Source organism: Capricornis sumatraensis, chromosome 18, assembly GCF_032405125.1.
Source record: "Capricornis sumatraensis isolate serow.1 chromosome 18, serow.2, whole genome shotgun sequence".
NCBI classification, from domain to species: Eukaryota; Metazoa; Chordata; class Mammalia; order Artiodactyla; family Bovidae; genus Capricornis; species Capricornis sumatraensis.
This window is the reverse complement of record NC_091086.1, coordinates 11,729,312-11,748,194: the sequence shown is the minus strand read 5'-3', so window position 1 is coordinate 11,748,194 and position 18,883 is coordinate 11,729,312. Positions and strand designations below refer to the sequence as shown.

At 44.9% G+C, this 18,883-nt stretch overlaps 1 protein-coding gene across 2 annotated transcripts; it reads right to left on the bottom strand.

Moving 5' to 3' along the window:
* Positions 1 to 1,338: 1,338 nt before the first annotated feature.
* BNIP1 (BCL2 interacting protein 1) lies at positions 1,339 to 11,259 on the bottom strand. 2 transcript variants are annotated; one of them, XM_068990647.1, is made up of 6 exons: positions 11,176 to 11,259; positions 8,927 to 9,019; positions 7,598 to 7,689; positions 6,670 to 6,771; positions 4,912 to 5,030; positions 1,339 to 1,838 (listed from the first exon to the last, which is right to left on the bottom strand). In XM_068990647.1, exons 1-6 carry the CDS (start codon positions 11,257 to 11,259, stop codon positions 1,642 to 1,644), a joined length of 687 nt encoding a protein of 228 aa, XP_068846748.1. In that variant the 3' UTR covers positions 1,339 to 1,641. The 2 variants fall into 2 exon arrangements, with proteins under 2 accessions (XP_068846748.1, XP_068846749.1); XM_068990648.1 differs by lacking the exon at positions 6,670 to 6,771.
* Positions 11,260 to 18,883: the final 7,624 nt, after the last annotated feature.

The window sequence follows — 18,883 nt, the reverse complement described above, 5'->3', positions numbered from 1 at the left end:
TATCGTGAAGAGGATGTTGACAATTAGTGGGAAGGAGTAAGGAAAAACGTTAAGACAAGACAATCCTAAAATGATCACATCCATCTGCTGCACTTACAGCTGGAATCTGAGTGGGAATTTCCCATCTGTGCTTTAGTCTCAGCTTTAATTTGACTATAAATAAGACACACGCGAGCACAACTTACAATGAGCAGCTTCTGGGCCAGGAGCTGTTTAAGGATGATCTATATAAACTGTGTGCACACACTAACTCAGAACCCACTCAGCACACTAGTCTGCGGTGTGCAGCCAATCTCTCATAACTTGGTCCCAGGATGATCTGACACTTCATAATGGAGGCATTAACACGGACACCCTCTGCTCAAACAGATGCAAACAGAACTTCCGATGCCCAGGCCAGCCTCCCCTGGAGAACCTAGCTGTTTGCCCCAGGAATTCTCAGGGCCAGAGGCCTGACGGTGGCTGGACTGGGAGGCCTGTGGCTCAGTCAGACAGAAGCGGCACTTGCTACTTTGCATTCTTGTGTGATTCTCAGACGGCCTCCACAAGCGTCTACATATGGACCATCACCCGCCCGCCCAGGCAGGGAGGTTGAGGCTGAGTGGCCTAAGGTAACCTGCCACGGTCACGTGGTTCCTTAGCGGCAGAACCAAGACTCAAAACCAACTCTCTTCACTGAGGTTCAAATCCACACGTTTCTTCCACTTTCTCCTCTGCCCCATTACCCTCCCAGGGCCTCTGGGGCTATAAATAGTGGGGGAGGCTGGGATTTTGTGGGTGAGGTCAGCCAGGCCTTTAGCACAAGGAGACACTAACATCTCCCAGCCGGGCCTAGCTTGGGTCCTGCTACCCGCCAGGTCTCAACAGAACTCAGGCCCAGACAGGCCCCAGCTTATCACTGGCTTCACTCTCTGGGTTATATTTAGCCCTGGCCCTCACAGAGAAAGGTGTGGGCCAGCCCCTGAGACGGCGCACACCCCAGCCACTGTGTGCAGAGAGGGCGTCCGCCTTGGCCTCTTCAGACGCTGCTGCGAGCCACCGCCAGCGGGAGGTGCACCCTCCTCTCTAAGGGCCTGTGCGATCTTGTCTGTCTTGTTCGTTGAGGGACCATGGCAGCCTCTAGAACACTCTGTTTCTGTGTGGCTGTTGCTTAAAACTTCTTTGCTGAGCAAACAAGTGAATGATCTGAGTTCAAGTTCTAGATAGCTGGACTTCAAGAACAGGCACATGAATTCCCAGAGGAATGCCTTAGGAAACCAAATGCATTTCATGCTATTAAATACAGTCAACTTTATTCAAGGAATGGATGTTTTCATCCTCCTTCTCCCCTTCTTCTCTTCCCTCCTCCAGATCTAGCATTAAGGCTGCAGAGGGGGAGGGGGACATGGGAGGCCAGCCCGGGTGTCCCACGTGATTTCACCCACAGTGCGTGAGGGCTCTTGGCGTCCCTGCAGGGTCCCGATGACAGGCTCCCTCCTTGTCCTCTGCTCAGCCCGTCACACCAGCCCCCTGCAGAAACTCGCGGGGCTGTATCTCCATCTCACCTGCTGAGCACCTGAAGCAGGCTGGGGCCAGAGTTCAGGAGTGCGGCCAGACCCTGATAGCAGAGTTCAGAGGGCAGAAGCTGGCAGCTCTCAGATCTCACAAAAACGGAAAGAGCCGTTTTTTCAAAATATAGAGGACTGTAGCAAGAAAGAGGGCCAGTGCAAGGAAAATGAGAAGCTTGTCTGTCAGCTCTCGGCGATTATATTTTGTGATGAGCTTCCGTCCCAACTGGATGGTCCCTGACATGGATTTGAATTCTTCATTTGCATCCAGGATAGTCCGTGAAGAATTAACTGAAACAAAAGGGAGGGAGCATGACTCAGAAACTGTATGGCACCAAACCCAGAGACTTTGCTGGCTAGGTTCCCGGTGTAACACTGCGCTTGGGAGCAAGTTCCAGGGCCAGAACAAAAGATGTGAAGACAGGCAGCACAGAGAAGCTCAGAACAAGGACAGGGCAAGGAGAGGCAGCTCCCTGGGTTTCATCCAGCTCAGGGAGGGATGAGGTCTGCTTACACACATGGTCACAGGGCCATAACTAGGGAGGACTCCTAACCTGACACCTTAAACCTCCTCCCAATGAGGACATCAACAGGGAAAAGGGCAGAAACGCGTTCCTTTTCTCACCACCAACCTCCACTTTCTGAAGGAGGCAGGCGCTGCTGAGAAGAACCGGTGGTCACAAAACTAACCCAGGGGACCGTGGACAGCACTGTGAGGTCTCTGTGGGGACAGGACTTTGCACCTGCGAGGTGCACCCTGCCAGGACGCCTGCTGGTCAGATCTGCTCTTTGCAGGATCATGAAAGAGCTGGGGTGTCCTGGGCCCTGCCGCTCACCCTCATACAAGCCAGTCCTTCAGTCCAGGGACGCTGGCTGTGGTGTTAAACACATGATGCCCGTGCTCCAGCCCCCTGGGAAACCTATGGAGAGGCATGCATCCCTTAAGGTTCATTGTGCCCCAGTGACAAACGAACTGGAGAGCCGGTTACTAGGCCTGACACCTGGGGAAGAAGGCGTACCTAGCAAGACTCCTCTATAAAGCCATCATGAGGATATCCCCAGAGTGAAACGCTGTCAAGTGAGAAGGCTGGGTGTGAAGAACAGCATGTGAGATGCTTCCATTTATGTAACAAAAGAGGGGATAACTAACACCTGCCTGTGCTATGCACGCTGGAGAGTCTCAGGAGGCTACGAGACAAACTGGGAGCAGTGGGCGCCTCTGGGGAGCAGGCCGGGAGGTCTGAAGGCAGAGCTGTTCCCGCCTGTGCCGTCCAGAGCTGTGCAGCCGGTGCTGACTTCAACAAGTCACACACCCCCTGAGGGCGTCAAAGGTGCCCCATCCAAACCGCAACGTCCCTATAGGCAAATACCCGCACGATTTCAGAGATTCAGTGTGAAAAAAGAATGTAAAATGTCTCTCAATAATTTTCACTATGAATTGCATATTGAAATAAATATATTATTACAATCAATTTCATATATTTGTTTTTATTTTTTTTTAATGTGCCTAGTGAAAATTTTAAGTATGTGGCTCCCATGACGTTTCTATGGGACAGTGCTGACCTGGAGGGTTTTTCCCTTAACTATGTCATTCATATTACCTTTTACAAAATTACAAGCTAGTAAGCAAATAAACTACCAGAGGAAATGGAGCAGTAGCTTGAAAAACAGAGGGGTACAAACAAACACTCGTGTAACAAAAGTCCCTCTCATTCCTCTTTCTCCAAGCCTGCTGCCACACTGAAAACCTGGCTTTTCCTTTTAAACTTTCTTTACAGAGAACTTTAACCATCACAAAAGCAGACAGAATAGAATCATGAAATGCCATGTGCCACTGCCCATACCCAAGAACCATCAACTCCTCGGTAATCCTGTCCCCTCAAGACCCCCAAACAATTCTGGCCCCGCTACAATTTTGCAGCAAATTGCAGACATCATATCCTTAATGGGCTTAAAAAAAAAAAAGACAAAAAACTGCAGTCCTAATAGATTTTTAAATCAAGCTGAATTTATGAGTCACAGGCAAGGATTAATAACCGTTCTTTCTTTGATGGCCATCTCGCCTATAACGTCTGCCCCGAAAACAACCCTCAATACCCCAGAAACCACCAGGATCTGTGTCCCCTTCTCAGCACGCAACTCTATGGTCAGTTTCTGATCCGCCTGCTGGGGGTGGGTGCCTGTTACTCACACCAGAGCACAGAAGCCCTGGACTCCAGGGCCAGGTGGGCTCCTCCCTCTCACATTCCCCTCGGGCCATGGCCCCAGTGCACACTCAGAGGAGGTGACCAGCTGGTTCCGAGCCTAAATGCCCAGATGAGTTTCAAACATAGGCAGTGACCTTGGGGACAAGCTCCTCGGGTTCCTTTCTGCGTCTGCCTGTTAGGATAGTGCACTGGAAACGAACAAGCAAAAGAGTGGTTCAGAATTGCAGATGACTTCTAGGGGTGAGAACGGTGTTGCTTTTTGTTTCTTGTTTCAAAAGTCTCTTATCTTTTAGAAAGATATATGGAAGCATTTATACGGATGACATCTGAGATCTGCTTCAAAGTCATCAAAACGGGGGCAGAGTGAAGACAGAGTTGAGGCTGGCCAGGAGTGGCCACAGCCGCGGCTGGGTGGCGGCTCCTGGGAGTCGTGTCCCCGGCTCTCTACTTTCGGCTCTGTGCGACTCCTCCAAAGGTGTCTCAGAGTAAACCCTCTGCCTCTGTTCTCCTATAGGGAGGATGCTGGGAAAGCTGCTGGGGAGAACCAGATGGTCTCAAGAAGCTCAGCCTCTGACCGTATCTTTCAAAAGGAGCTCACAGGCCTTCCCTGGTTGTCCAGTGGGTAAGACTCCATGCTTCCACTGCAAAGGGCATGAGTTCAATCCCCAGTAGGGAAACTAGGATCCCACATGCTACACAGCGCAGCCAAAAATAAAAAATATATATACAAATATATAAATAAAAGGAGCTCACAGGAAAAATAACACTGGGGAGTACAATTGTAAGTGGATGTCCTAGTAGACCAGCTGGCAGCCAATAACTCTCCCTGCCTGGCCAGAAAGGTCCCCAGAGCCCGCGATAAAACATAGACTCTCAAGCCCCTCCTCCAGGCCTGTTGGCACCCACTCTCCAGGAGAGAGCCTAGGAGTTCTTCCAAACATTTTGATGGGGTGTGTGGATCCTTCAGTACAACTATAAAAACCAAAAAGGGAAATGAGAGCAGTGCATCCCAACTGGGTAAGACCACGCTGTCGCAGAAGTGAGAAGCCACACAGATCAGTGAAGGCGGGGCAGATGTGGGCAGAGGTGGAGGAGCCCAGGGGTGAGGGCCTGGAGCCCAGCGGCAGCCTCCCACTGCAGGCGTGGCCTGACTTTACCCAGCGTCTGCATGGCTTCCTCGCTCTGCTGGACCTGCTGGGACATCATCCTGCTGATCCCCATGAGGCTCTCTGTGATGGCACTGGACGTCTGGGCCAGGCTCTCTTTGGCAGTTTTCCTAGAAGTACAGAGTAGGAGGAGGAATGTCAACAAAAGCCTGGCTCAAGAAAGCCCCGGATTCAAACAAGATCCCACCTTCTAATCTACCGAGTCAGCATGCTTTTTAAATGGTCATACTTAATGGTGGCAAAGGACTCCCCCTGACGGCTCAGGGGTGAAGAACCCACCTGCAGCAAGGAGACTCGGGAGACGCGGGTTTGATCTCTGGGTTGAGAAGGTCCCCTCAAGGAGGAATGGCAACCCACTCGAGTATTCTTGCCTGGGAGGGTCCATGGACAGAGGAGCCTGGCGGGCCATAGTCCATGGGGTCACAAAGAGCCTGACATGACTGAGCGGCTCAGCACACCGCAGTGGTGGCAAGGGCATGCGAGCGCACGCACGTGAAGACTGCCGGTAGGGACGCCCACTGGTGCTGCTTCCGAGAGCCAGCTGGCGATGTGTGTTAGGGGCCTTAGCAATGCTCACGCCTTTGACCCAATAATCTCATCCCTGGGAATCTCTCCAAAGGAAATACACAGAATGCGGACAGAGCTTTACGTACCAACATGTGCCCTCGTGTGTGACTCATAATACGGACATAATGAGAAATATAAACCCACACAAGCAGGGGATTAGTTATAAAGAGCTTTTAAAAAAAACAGGCAAATCTTTGTGAAGATAATAATACTAAGTGAAGACCAGGAGACTATGTTTAATGTTCAGTTCAGTTCAGTTGCTCCGTCGGGTCCGACTCTTTGCGACCCCATGGACTGCAGCACGCCAGGCCTCCCTGTCCATCACCAACTCCCAGAGCTTACTCAAACTCATGTCCATTGAGTCGGTGATGCCATCCAATCATCTCTTTCTCTGTCGTCCCCTTCTCCTCCTGCCTTCAATCTTTGCCAGCATCAGGGTCTTTTCAAATGAGTCAGTTCTTTGCATCAGGTGGCCAAAGTACTGGAGCTTCAGCTTCAGCATCAGTCCTTCCAATGAACATTCAGGACTGATTTCCCTTAGGATTGACTGGCTGGATCTCCTTTCAGTCCAAGGGACTCTCAAGAGTTCTCCAACATCACAGTTCAAAAGCATCAATTCTTCAGTGCTCAGCCTTCTTTATGGCCCAACTCTGACATCCAAACATGACCACTGGAAAAACCATAGCTTTGACTCTATATACCTTTTGACAAAGTAATGTCTCTGCTTTTTAATATGCTGTCTAGGTTGGTCACAGGTTTTCTTCCAAGCGTCTTTTAACTTCATGGCTGCAGTCACCATCTGCAGTGATTTTGGAGCCCAAGAAAATAAAGTCTGTCACAGTTTCCATTGTTGCCCCATCTATTTGCCATGAAGTGATGGGACCAGATAATGTATGGTACCATGCTGATTTTATAAAAAATATGGAAGAAAAAATAATGAAAGGAGGCAATATATCAAAATAGTTGTGAACAGCACAATTCCTACTTTCACTTTGTGATTCACATTATAATTTTACCAATTTACTAAAAATAAGAATGTATTTCTTTTATAGTTAAAAAAATTATTTATAAAATATCAATTTTATGCTGAAAACAAGAGAGGGTTCCCCACAGTAGGTTTTGCACCTTGCCAACTGCTGTCTATTCTGTCATCAAAACCCAGAAAGACAAGAAGATACATACCTTTGCCGGAATAGGTCTCCTCCCTGGAGAAGTTCTGCTTTCTCTAGGTTGTCGATAGCAATTTTGCAAGTGAGGTTAGCCTTCCTCCATGAGGTCTGATTGCTGGAATTACAAAAGCCATGTGTGAGTTTCTCTTGACGCCGACAGGCTGTCAGTCAGTTCAAGTCACGGTAGCCTTCCAGCCAGGGAGTGATGGGGAGGCCACCTGTGTGTAGCCCAGAGTCCATCACCCTTCCCACCACGTCCTCTTCTTGGCTGCCCCAGAAACTGCTTCCATTCTCCTACCACCCACAACAGTCCCTCTCCCCCAGGGCAGCCAGAGGGAGAAGACCGGTCATAGCGCCCCTGTGTTTACAGCCTGCAGTGGCTCCACTAAAGGGTAACAGCCAAACTGCCCAGCTGGGCGCACGCGGCCCCGTTCAAAGTCATCTCCTACACATTACTGTTCTGCCCGCAGCGTGGCTTGGTTCTGCTCCTGGAGAACTATGCCTCCTTCATCTTTGTTTCACCAGTACCCAGGACAACAGTTATTGACCCATTAGCTGCTCGATCAATATAGGCAGTAAGAAGTAGAAAAATATAGGCAGTATAAGACAGTTTTCTTCAATATTTCTTCAAGGTTTGCTGTTCTTTACACCAGTGGTCCCCAATCTTTTTGGCACCTTTGGTGGACTTTTTCTGCTATCAATTCTCTTTAGATTAAAAAGGACCCTATATTACAAAAGCAACGAATTTTTTGCTTTTTAAAAAATATAAAATACAGCATAATGTTAAATATGCTTTTGTACACTATACACAGTCCCAGCTACCAAAGAGCCCCGGCTTACCCCCTGGCTTCAGCAGGTTTATTAGGCAAACTCAGGCACAAGCCTCACAGGGAGCAGGTGGCCCAGCGGAGGCCACTGGCAGGAGGCCAGGCCCCACCCACCTGAGCATCTGCTTTTTGTGATTCTCCACTTCTTGGAGCAGAACTTGCTTCTCTGACTCTCTGTCTTGCTCTTTAGCCGACTGCTCAAGCTCCTTTGGGAGGAAATCAGCTCTAAGTTAAAATGATTTTGAAAGGTAATGAAAAACTGGAAAGCACTTCTATTTCTACCAGTTATGCAACAGCACTTGAAAACCCTCCTCGAACAGAAGACTCAGAAATGCTGGTTCATACACAACAAACATCCTTTAACATAGATAGCTGTCTAAAAGGAAAGAAAGGGCCATCCTCAAGAACTCAAAATGAGAAAGGAACTATGAGTCAGAGCAGCCTTCCTGTGAGGGGTGTGAGGCTGCCCTGGAGCAGGGGATGCGTTCCTGCAGTCCAGGACGTGCCTGAAAGGAAAAGGGAAAAAACTACAGTAACATAGGAGCCTACTGATCCCACTCTGAGATATGATGGAAATAATACACTGCTATCTGTTTCTACATGCTCTCAATCTTGGTACACATTTCAGACTGAACGGCAAACACGGTTTTCAAGTCCATGTGGGGACAGAAAACAAAGCCTTGGACACCTGAGGCTGGGAATTGGAACTGAGACCACTGCAAAGCCAGGAGCACAAAGGGATACAAATACCCTCAGTGAAAAGGTGAGCTAGGAAAACGTCTGTCAACCAGCACAGAGAAGTTGTGGAGTTTTTTGTTGTGAGATGTGGCTAGAGGGATATAAATGTCTCTCCCGATTATAACCATGGCACTCCCCTCACATGGATCGAGGGTCCAAGTTCATCCTCCCTGAGTGGTTCAAGAACCTCCACAAGGAGAAACGAACATAAAAAGTGCTCCCAGACCTGTGGTAATCCCAGGAGACCTGGCAAAAGCAAATGCAAAAACCTCTGAAGAGACTTACATTCAACCCAGGTCGCACGAAAGCCCCACAGGTAAGGCGTTCTGAAAAGAAAGACTCAGAGCCCCAGATAACCAAACACCAGGACACAGCCATCCACCTCAGTGAGGGGCAGCAGACCTCACTTTCTTTTCCTCTAGAACTCTCTCTGGTTCTCGTGACAGAACTTCCATTTCCCCCACCTTGCCTCCCTCCCTCCCTTCTTCCCACACACCCATCCTTCCAATCAACGATGGTGCCCAATCTGTACCATCATGAGGGATACGCAGCGAACACCAGGAACAGTCCTGCTGTCATCGAGTTTACACTCCATTAAAGAATCTAGATTTTAAACAAATCATTAACTTAATACAATGCAAAACCTCTCCAATGCACCTTCTTTTCTTTCCCCAGGCGCAGCGTCCCAGCTCCGCACTCACTCACCTGTATTCTGTGCCGCAGTTGCTGAAACTTCTCTTTCACTTTAGTGTTCAGTTCGGTAAGTGCACTTAATGGTCCTGAACAATCTCGAATATCCTAGGAGACATTGAAGAGATGAACGGGCCTTTCTCAAGGCAATGAGAGGAAATGACACCAGCTGTACAATGAGAGAGTTGGCTTAGACCACAACTAAATTGGACCTACTGGCTGTAATTCATCCTAATCTCTGCTGTTTACCTCTGTAACACAAGCAGAAGCATTATAATTTACATTTTTTTCATCCCTCTTTGGAGGCAAGTCTGAGTGAGCAACATAGAAGCATAAGCAGAAAGACAACAGTGCGACTTCCCTGGTGGTACAGTGGATAGGAAATCCGATGCTGCGGAGCAACTAAGCCCGCACACCACAGCTGCGGAGGCTGCCTCTGCAACTACCGAAGCCCTGTGGGGCCTAGAGCCTGTGCTCTGGAACAAGAGAAGCCGCAGCAATGAGAAGTGCATGCACTGCAACAAAGAGTAGCCCCTACTTATGCGATCAGTGAAAGCCCATGCGCAGCAACGAAGACTCAGTGCAACCAAAAATTAATTAATAAACACGTTTTTAAAACCAGAAACGAACTAAGGAACTAAGAAGTCTTGAGGTTTAACAGAACACCATCTAGCCATTATGAAAGACTTAAAGCAGCTTGCATATCTGACAAGAATGAACACCTGAGAGGGTACTGTAACTTTAGGTCTTTCCAACTTTAAAATGATGATGCTAAATTCTTGGCATATAACAAGACGAACCTCTTTAACTGCTTGAACTAATTTTACAAACCATCTATTAATATTATAAATCACACAGTTTACAGACATGTTCAAATGTAGATTTTGAATTTGTTTCTGGACATTCAGAATTACCAGGGCCAGGTAAAAAGTAGGCCCTAGAGCCAGACCATGTGGATTCAAATTCTAGTTGCAGCAATTTATCAGATGTATTATCCTGAAAAAGTTACTGAAACTTCTGTGTCTGTTTCCCCATCATTACCCACTTCATAACCAGGCACCCACATAAAGGGCTCAGCAGGAGTTGCCACACTGTAAGGATGTGCTAAATCTAGCTATAATCAATTGTTCTCTTCAGGAGAAAGTGAATCTTAGAGAGTGCAAAATGGGGCTGAAGCAATTTAGATCACCTGAAAAGCCAGTTTCATTTTTATGAATCCTAAATTAATTCTTCTAGAATTGGCCCAGATGTTTTGTAGTTTATACATGGGAAAGGTGAAGTTCAAAAAGTTTAAATGTTTGTATCAAGTTGTTCTTGTTCTCTGGATTACTCATTAAATCACAGTTCCATGCAACATTTAACAGCTATTAATTTGGTTTATTTTGCACCTGATTTCCGTAGGGAGCTTACTTTCCTTCACGTTTTACCATAGCTAGATGAAGACTCTTACTTAGCATCTAAGGTTGAGTAACACTGCTGGAAATGGAAACCATTTGCCCAAAAGAAAGGTTGAAAACTCTTGGTTTCTTTTTGATAAACTAAAGGAACTATTTCTACATTCCCAACTCTTGCCTATGCCAACTGGTTTATTGAACTATTACCTTCTACCCTTAATTGGCTTAGGCAAAGGATCTCAATCGCCCCATCAGTTAAACGAAGTAGACGCCAAGAATTTTTTCTAGGATGACTTTCATTGTCCGCGTCCCAGTTTTGCCATTATCTACTTTCTGCTCAGGCAGACTCCTTCCTCATTTACAAAATCACAACTACGGTCTAGGTCACGTTCATTTCACCCAGTACCTCCTGTGCCAGGTGGCCTCTGGTGCCACGGGGCATCAGACCAGCAGGGGGCGAGGCTGATGGCCTACAGGACGCTACTAAAGGATGAGGAGGACGGGATCAGAAGGCGGGGCCAGGCAGGATGACAAGTATGTTTTGAGGCTGGCTGCGGGTGGCGAGATGCCGGCCAGAGGTGTGTAGGGGAGCGGCCACATAGGGGAAGCCCAGTTAGGAGTGGAGGTAGAGGGGGTGTCCTGGAAAAGGGCGAGCTAACGGCAGTCGGACGGAATACCAAAGCCAACGATCCAGGGGAGGGGCCATGGGGCGAGACAGTTGAGGGGTAGTGGGCAGGGAGCTGGGCCAGTGGCCTCGGAGACATGACCAAGTGGGGAAAGCTCGGGAGTAAGACCGCTGAGCTCACAGAAGGCCAGCTGGGCTTGGATTTAGGGCTTCTGGACCCTGGCGGGGATCCCGGGCATTAGTACCTGGATAAGCGCCTTCACCTCCAGATCGAATTTGACAATCTCTTGGTTACAGATACGGACGTGGACATCTTGGGCAGCAGCCATGTTGGAAATGCCGGCTACGGGAAGCCGCGGAGGCCGAGTTCCAACGCGTTTTCGCACCGGCTTCCTTTTTAGCCTCCGGATCTTACGGCAGCGCCCCCTAGAGACCGGGCCTGAGGCGAGCGAGGGTGGTGGCGCCAAGTCCTGTGGCCTTTGCCTGACACGTGGGAAAAATCAGTCGGCCTCTTGTTGTGGACCTAGAAGACGGTAGAGAAAGAAAGGAGGGAATTGTCAGGACGCTTTAACAGGGGCGTCTCCCCATATTCTGCCCATCAGCCATTCTAATGACTGCATATTTTTTGCACAGAGAGGGGAAAAAGATTGGAAGAAAAATATCCATTGGGATGTCTCTGGAAGGTGGAATTAAACAATTTTTTATACTCCTTTAAACTTTCTTGTATTTTTCATATTTTCTACAATGAAAATAAGTTGTAGGGTGAAAGAAAATGACAAATGTTATCATTATTTTTTAAAATGTATGAAATTCAAGGCAGTTTGCTAGGGTTAACAACTCCCTGTCAGTTCAGCCCACGGTTGGAGGGATCTTTCTAAAATGCCCAACTGATCAAGTCACATTCCAACTTACACCCCTTCTCTGACTCCTGGCGTTTCCCTTTTGTGTGCAATTGGTTTTAATAAATATACTTTGCTGGAGTAGTTTTGACGGATTAATGTAGTTTTTAATGGAAACAAAAGTGAGTCGCTTAGTCCTGTGACTCCATGGACTGACTGTAACCTGGCAGGGATGTAACCCTCCTCTGCCCATGGGATTTTCCAGGCAAGAATACTGGAGTGGTAGCCATTTCCTTTTCCAGACAGATCTTCCCCACCCAGGGATTGAACCTGGGTCTCCCACACTGCAGATTCTTTACCGTCTTTAGAGCCACCAGGGAAGCCTTAAATTACTTAATGGAAATAGTTAAGAGCACACCCTCAACAGATGGAGGCTCTTTCATTGTATTATTATTATTATTAACTAGTCCCAGTGTCTTAGCTGGATCTCAAGGGCATCAATCACCCCACCAGCCCTGTCTCCTTCCTGGATTCTTCAAGCTCTTTTTGGAAGTCTAGTCCTGGAGAGAACACCCTCCCTTGAAGCGTCCATCGCACCACTGCATCTAATAGACTGGCTGGGCAACGCATCTTGGGCATCTGCCCTGGCTTGAATCCTGCTTGACCACCCACTTCATCTCTCTGTGCCTCAGTCTCCTCAGAGGCTAACTGCTGGTGATCCCAGCATTGACTGGAGGACTAAATGAGGTAATACAAAAAAGCACCAAGCACACTGTAGTAACATGGAGCATGGGGAGAATGCAACGCACGTGACTGCTCTTACTGTGGTACTGGCATCTTTGAAGCACTTCCCTTGTGCCAGCCACTTTGTACTAAGTGCTGTATGTGTATCATTCTAATGTAACTCTCACAACAATCCTGTAAGGTAGAATTATCCACTTCTTACAGATAAGGAGACAGGCACAGAGAGACTAATGACTTGCCCAGCCCAAATGGAATTGCTAGGTCAAAGGACAGATGCATTTTAAAATTTGGATACATGCTACCGAATTGCTTTTCAGAGAGGTTGTATCAATTTACACTCCCACAAGCAATGCGGTACTAATGCCTGCTTTCTCACAGCCTTGTACACATGGTGTCTTTACAAACACTAGGATTTTTGCCAATCTGATTAAGTGAAAAGTGCCACCTTTTAATTTTCATTTCTCTTATCATGAACTGAAAACTGTTTTTCTTTTACTATCTGTTCATGTTTCTATTAGGTTGTTGGTATTTTTTCTATCAGCTCCCAGAGCTATTTATATACTAGGAGGATTTGCCCTGAGAGATGAGCTTTATCTTAGTTAACAGAATTTTGACTTGGCTTACGGTATTTGGGGCCTTAAAGAAGTTTTATTTGCATTTTTTTGCATTTAGATCTTTAACCACTTTGAAGTATGTGTTGGCTTATGGTGTGAAATATAGAGCCAAGTTTACCTCCTCCAGAGGAGTACCCAGTTGTTCCATCACTATTTTCTGAACAATCCATCTTTTTCTCACTGGTTTCAGATGCTGTATTTACCATATAAATTCTTACATCTGAATTTACTTCTACACTTTCCATTATATTGTCTTGACCTACTACTCATTCATGCACCATAATGACAGCTTGATTATTACAGTTTAATGTGGTTTAACGTTAGGATCAGGCACCCTTTTTCTCCATGTGAACTTAATTTTAATTGTATTGGTATGTCTCACTGGGATGGCACTAAATTGTTACTTTAACTTTGGAAGACTGACACCATTGACCGCTCCAGTTTAACAACTTGGTCTATCTTTCCATTTGTTCAAGTCTTCTTCTGTGTCATTCGTAGTATTTTAATGTTTTCCATAGAGCTTGAACATTTTCTGTTAGGTTCATTCTTGGCAACATCTTAAAATTAAAACCCTTAAAAGAAACTGAGGTTGATGTTCTTCAAGTCACTCAAACGTTCTGGATTCTCAAGTAGAAGTTCCCGATTCAAGACAGTGAAGAAACCTGAAGTCTGCACGTAGTAGATGGGCCCACGTGATCTTGGGCCCCTTTCTCATCATGCTTCTTGCTGGAAATTCCTCTTCAGCCAACGGTGGCCAACTGCATCTCCAAGGGGCAGTTACAGAAGGACACAACATAGCTCTTTTCTCCATGCTACAACACTCTAATAAAAAAAGACTCAATTCTAAGCCCTTTAGCTAGAGACCATCTTTGAAGGATAGGTATAGTTTGGTGACCTGCACTCCCCATCACCGACTACTGTCAATGCTCTTTTGCTCTCATCACCTGTACCTTCTAATCCTGACTTGCTTTTGGCTACTACACCTACTAGGTTTTGGCTTTCTTTCTGGTTTTCAAATCCTAAGCCCACTGTCTCCCTCCTACATAGAAAACCATCCAAATACTGCCTGTGACTTGCCTGGTCGCTTACAGCAGAGTATGCACGGCCTCTTGAGTGCTGCGCGCAGACTGCCATCTGAATTGAGAGTTCTGTACCAGGTAGGTTGGGTCTGGGGTGACTCCACACCAGTCAAGTCTAGGTCTAGTCTGACTCTTCTGTAAAATGGACATGATCATCTACCTGACTGGGTCACAGAACGCAGCAGGTGACTTCCCTGATGTAAAAGCACCTAGCAGGGGCTTAACAAATGCCACCCTAGCCTTCCAGGGCTTTCTAATGCTTTCTTCCTATTCTGAACCTTTCAGTTTGGACATGAAAGTAATTCTGAACTAATGTTTTTCTCTCTGGCTAAGGTGTTCTCTTGGTTCTGAAACCAGTGTTGGCAAGGAGGGACAACTGAACCACCCATCTCACTGCGTGCTACCCACAGAAGGTTCAGTTTCCTAAGAGCTCTACTTGAAGGGCTCACCTCACCCAGCTCCTTCAAATTCCCAGACCTCGACAGAGGCTCCTGTGAGGTTAAGTCCTCAAGCAGAACCAGTCCATGAGAGGCTATGTCCACTCTGCTTCCTGACTGCCTATCACTCAAATGAAGCGAAAAGGGCTTCTTCAAGGGACCAGGGCTATCATGAACACAGCCTGTCAATTCTCTTAACAGCCCCCACTGGATGTGGTACCAGTGTCCTTGAGGTAATGTCCTCTGTAGTGATGTGCCTAGAACCCTTTGCGTGTGTAAAGCTCTTGTGTTGTTCTGTGGTTCTGTTCAGACCATGTGGCCTCCCTCAGCAAACTGAATATATTCCTGGAGGTCTCTGTAACTTCCTCCCAGCCAGTACCTAGCGCACAAGTCTTTACAGAGTAACTGCTAAACGAATGTCTGTTGGCCGAAGGAACATTGCTGCAGTGAGGTTCACTCAGGTCCACTGATTTAATGGTTCTATGTACACGCCCAACCAAGCTTGGAGATTTACTGAGAATTATGAAACACACATACAAAGCTTAAGTCAGGCAAGACTCAAAATACTTTATTTCCCTCAGAGAACTCACCTGGCCAAAGAATCAAGGGGAAGAAATAAGGATAAACCATGTTCTAAACTATCAAGAGTGTGTTTCTGTCAATAAATAATACTATGTAGGAGCACATTTTAACTAGCATGCTGAAAAATCAGCTCTAAGTGTTAAAAAATGTTAGCTCTTTGTGCACTACACCAAGAGAGGGGCAGTGCTATCAAGAGTTCACTGCTGTCTCTAGCTCAGGATTTTGTTGCAGTGGCTTACTTTGAAGGGTGGATGGTCACCTCAGACAGCAACAGAACAGCAATGGGAAAAGGAAGGACGAAAACACGAGGCAAACAATTGAAAACCTTTTCTTTTCAGCTTTTTTTATTTTAAATTACAAAGGATGTTGCATACACTGATGTATCTGTATCTGACTAGAAGTGCTGAGGGGCTGGAAGGTGACAGAAAACAAAGGCAACGACTGTATTGCCTTTTCCTCTGAAAAAAAAAAACTGCACAACTATTAACCAACATTTAATAGAATAATTTTTAAACAGCTCATGCGTCAACAAGATAAAATTCTTTCTAGACAACAGACAAGACTGAATCCAATAAAAAGTTTCATAGCTCCAGTTGGCGGGGAGGGAAACAAAACTACAGAATATTCATGATCGCATTACAAACAGGTCCTACGCGCTATGCCAAAGAGGTCGCCACATTGTATGAACAAATGCTTTGAATTCTTGCCCTTCCGCTCTTCTCTTGTGACTTCTTATGTGCAGTCAGCCCTAGTATCACTGTTAACCACAAATGCTAAGTTATAGGACAAATCCTAGGGAAAGAAGGTTAAAAAAAAAAAAAGCAGGCAGTGGAATACAGTGTCATAAAAATGTGGCGAAAAGGCAGATACAGTACACACACACATTTCTGTTATTTGGTTCTGAAAAAAACAAAGGGCGAAGGGCAAGACACAGGAATCAGTCCCGCTCACATCCACCCAGGATTTAATCAACTACACAACTGTGTTTACACTGCTATGAAAGAGGCAAACCTAGTTCACCCAAACTTGGCACATTGAAATACCCAACTCTGATGTTCCTCACTAGTCACCAAGTTGTCAATTCCAAAATACTATTCAGAAGTAGTTTTAAGGTTTTGTTCCCTCACCACTACCCCCAAATCTCTCTTTCCTAAAGGAAAATGGCAATTTGGCATAATTCAGTCCCTAGGTGTAATTTCTACAATTTCAGTCAGTTTACTCAGCACGAGGATTATGCTTCAACACATAACCCCACTCGCCTACGGAAGGGTAAAACCGTCAGTAGTACATTGTGGTCATCTTCCCCAACATGCTTATTCCTTAAAACGAAACCACCGTTCCTACGGTTGACATTCATGGTTACATCCCAATGTGTTTGAAATATTAAAAAAACATGGAGTCATCTTCTCATAATGCCCTTATTAAGATTACAAAGATTACAAAAGAATCCACAAGTATTACGGCACTGTGTGAGACTTATTTGTCATGATCTGAGGGAAGAACAAGACTGCAGTTCTGTGCAAAGTTGTGGAAATGGCCTCAGTTCCATGGGAAATGGTATTCCACAACAGACTTCACTAGAAGGATAATTGAAACCTTTAACACTGAAAGCATAATTCAATGCATTCTCAAAATTCAAGTTTTAAGATTTGGAGAGATGCTAACATTCTGTTACATAATTAACTAGAAAATACTTGAACAGCATTTTAGGAAGACTATATAAAGAAAGGGAACATAAGTTTGTGTTAATTCCTGCTGAAGGCAACTTGAATTTGTTTCTTAGAAAGTTAACTAAATCTTAGCAGCTAAAATATTTTTAAATGTATGGAATAAAGAAAAGCACATCCATTCTTGACATTTTGGTGAATAAACTAACAGCTTTATTAATGAAGGCAAACATCAGATAATTGTATGAATATTATATATAAAAAAAGAAATCCAAACTAACAGCATTGTATTCCAAAAGTACTGTACTTCTGTTTCTTTTAAAGAGACTTGTCATCTGTTTTATAAAACAAACAAAATGAGTACTCTTTTCCTAAAAAATTCTGGAAAAATGAAATGGTCAATTTCAAGCTGATGAACTGAACACACCTTTCTTTAAATGCAGACTATTGCTAAGGAGCAAATAAAGTCAAGCATCAGAAAGAAGATGTATGACAAATTCATGAAAGTTAGGAAAAAGGGATGTAGTGAAATTACTGCTAATCTTTCCCCCTCATATTCAAAGACCATTCAAAACTGGTCTTTCATACAAATATAAAATAACAATAAAGAGAGGGAATTTAAAACCATACTCATCTGAAATCCTTCATGATGTTTTTATAATAGCTCTGATTCTCTTACCAAAAAGTTCAAAGTGAAAGAGTTAGGGAGTGAAAGGGAATGAAGACATTTTGTTTTAAATGTACAAGTAAGGCACAATATAAAGCCACATCATAATCTGTCATGAAGGATATAGGAAAGGACAAGAATCGTACATGGTACAGTAGGACAAGCAATCATACTGACTGAAAAAGTGTGGCACCCAATTCAAAACTCAGACAAGATCTTAACAAGGACAACCGGACAGCATGCTTTCACATGGAGACAAACTCTATAAAGAATCCAGTGTATCTGAAACGAGGAAGAATATCGTTTGTTTTTTTAAATCATAGTAGTACTAGAGTCAAAGTTTATAACTGCTTTGGGAACAATGGGTTTATTTGAGGTGAATTCACAATGCTTTCACTTAACGTAAGATTCTGGACTTCATTATGAGCTATCTGTATACCATGAATGAACACAGAAAACCTTTAGAGAGCTCTTCTCTAATGATCTTCACCCAAAAATACATGCCACAATTTTCAAAAACAGAACATGTACAATTGTTGGGGTTTTTACGTTACCCTTATAAGATTTGTTTGTGTGATACACTAAACGTATATATTTTAATGACAATAGAGGAAGCAGATTATTACTGGCATTAAAGTACAACCATTTCTAGACGGTTTTAAATGCCACAGAGTCCCCTGGTTAAAATGTAAAGCTGCACAGCTTGCCTATGTCATCTTTATGATAAAGTTAAAACAGCAAGAGGATTTAACTTTCACTCTACATTTTACTGCCAGGTTTTTATTTAGATCAAGTATCGCTGCAGCATTCTGACCAGCCCAGATTTAGCAGCAAATGGCAGGAATCATATAAAATGCAATTTTTTTTAACAAAGTGCTTTTTCTAAGATATACATACATATATAAATAGGTAGGTACAAAATAAAGTGTCAACATTAAAAAGCTCAACTATTTAAAAGCTTTTAACTATTTAACTTAAGTAGTACATATAAAACACTGAAATGCAAGGATATGGAATCTACTAAACAGATTCAAAGTCTTTTTTTTTTTGAAATGCAAGACCAAAAAATCAAATTCTGGTTTGCAGACAAGAAAAAGGTATAAAAAACCAGAATTCCTAACAGAGCAGCTAGAAAGGGGCAATTTTATAAACCTCATCAGCTGAGTCTCTACCATGAAGTGATTTTCACCTGATTGCAAAACTGCCATATTTTGGAACATATTTCAATTTCCCAGACACACTCTGTCAAAACTTCATATACCTCTAAGATACAAACCTGTGCTTCGCCTTCTCCCATCTAAAAATGGAAAACACTGACTGATAA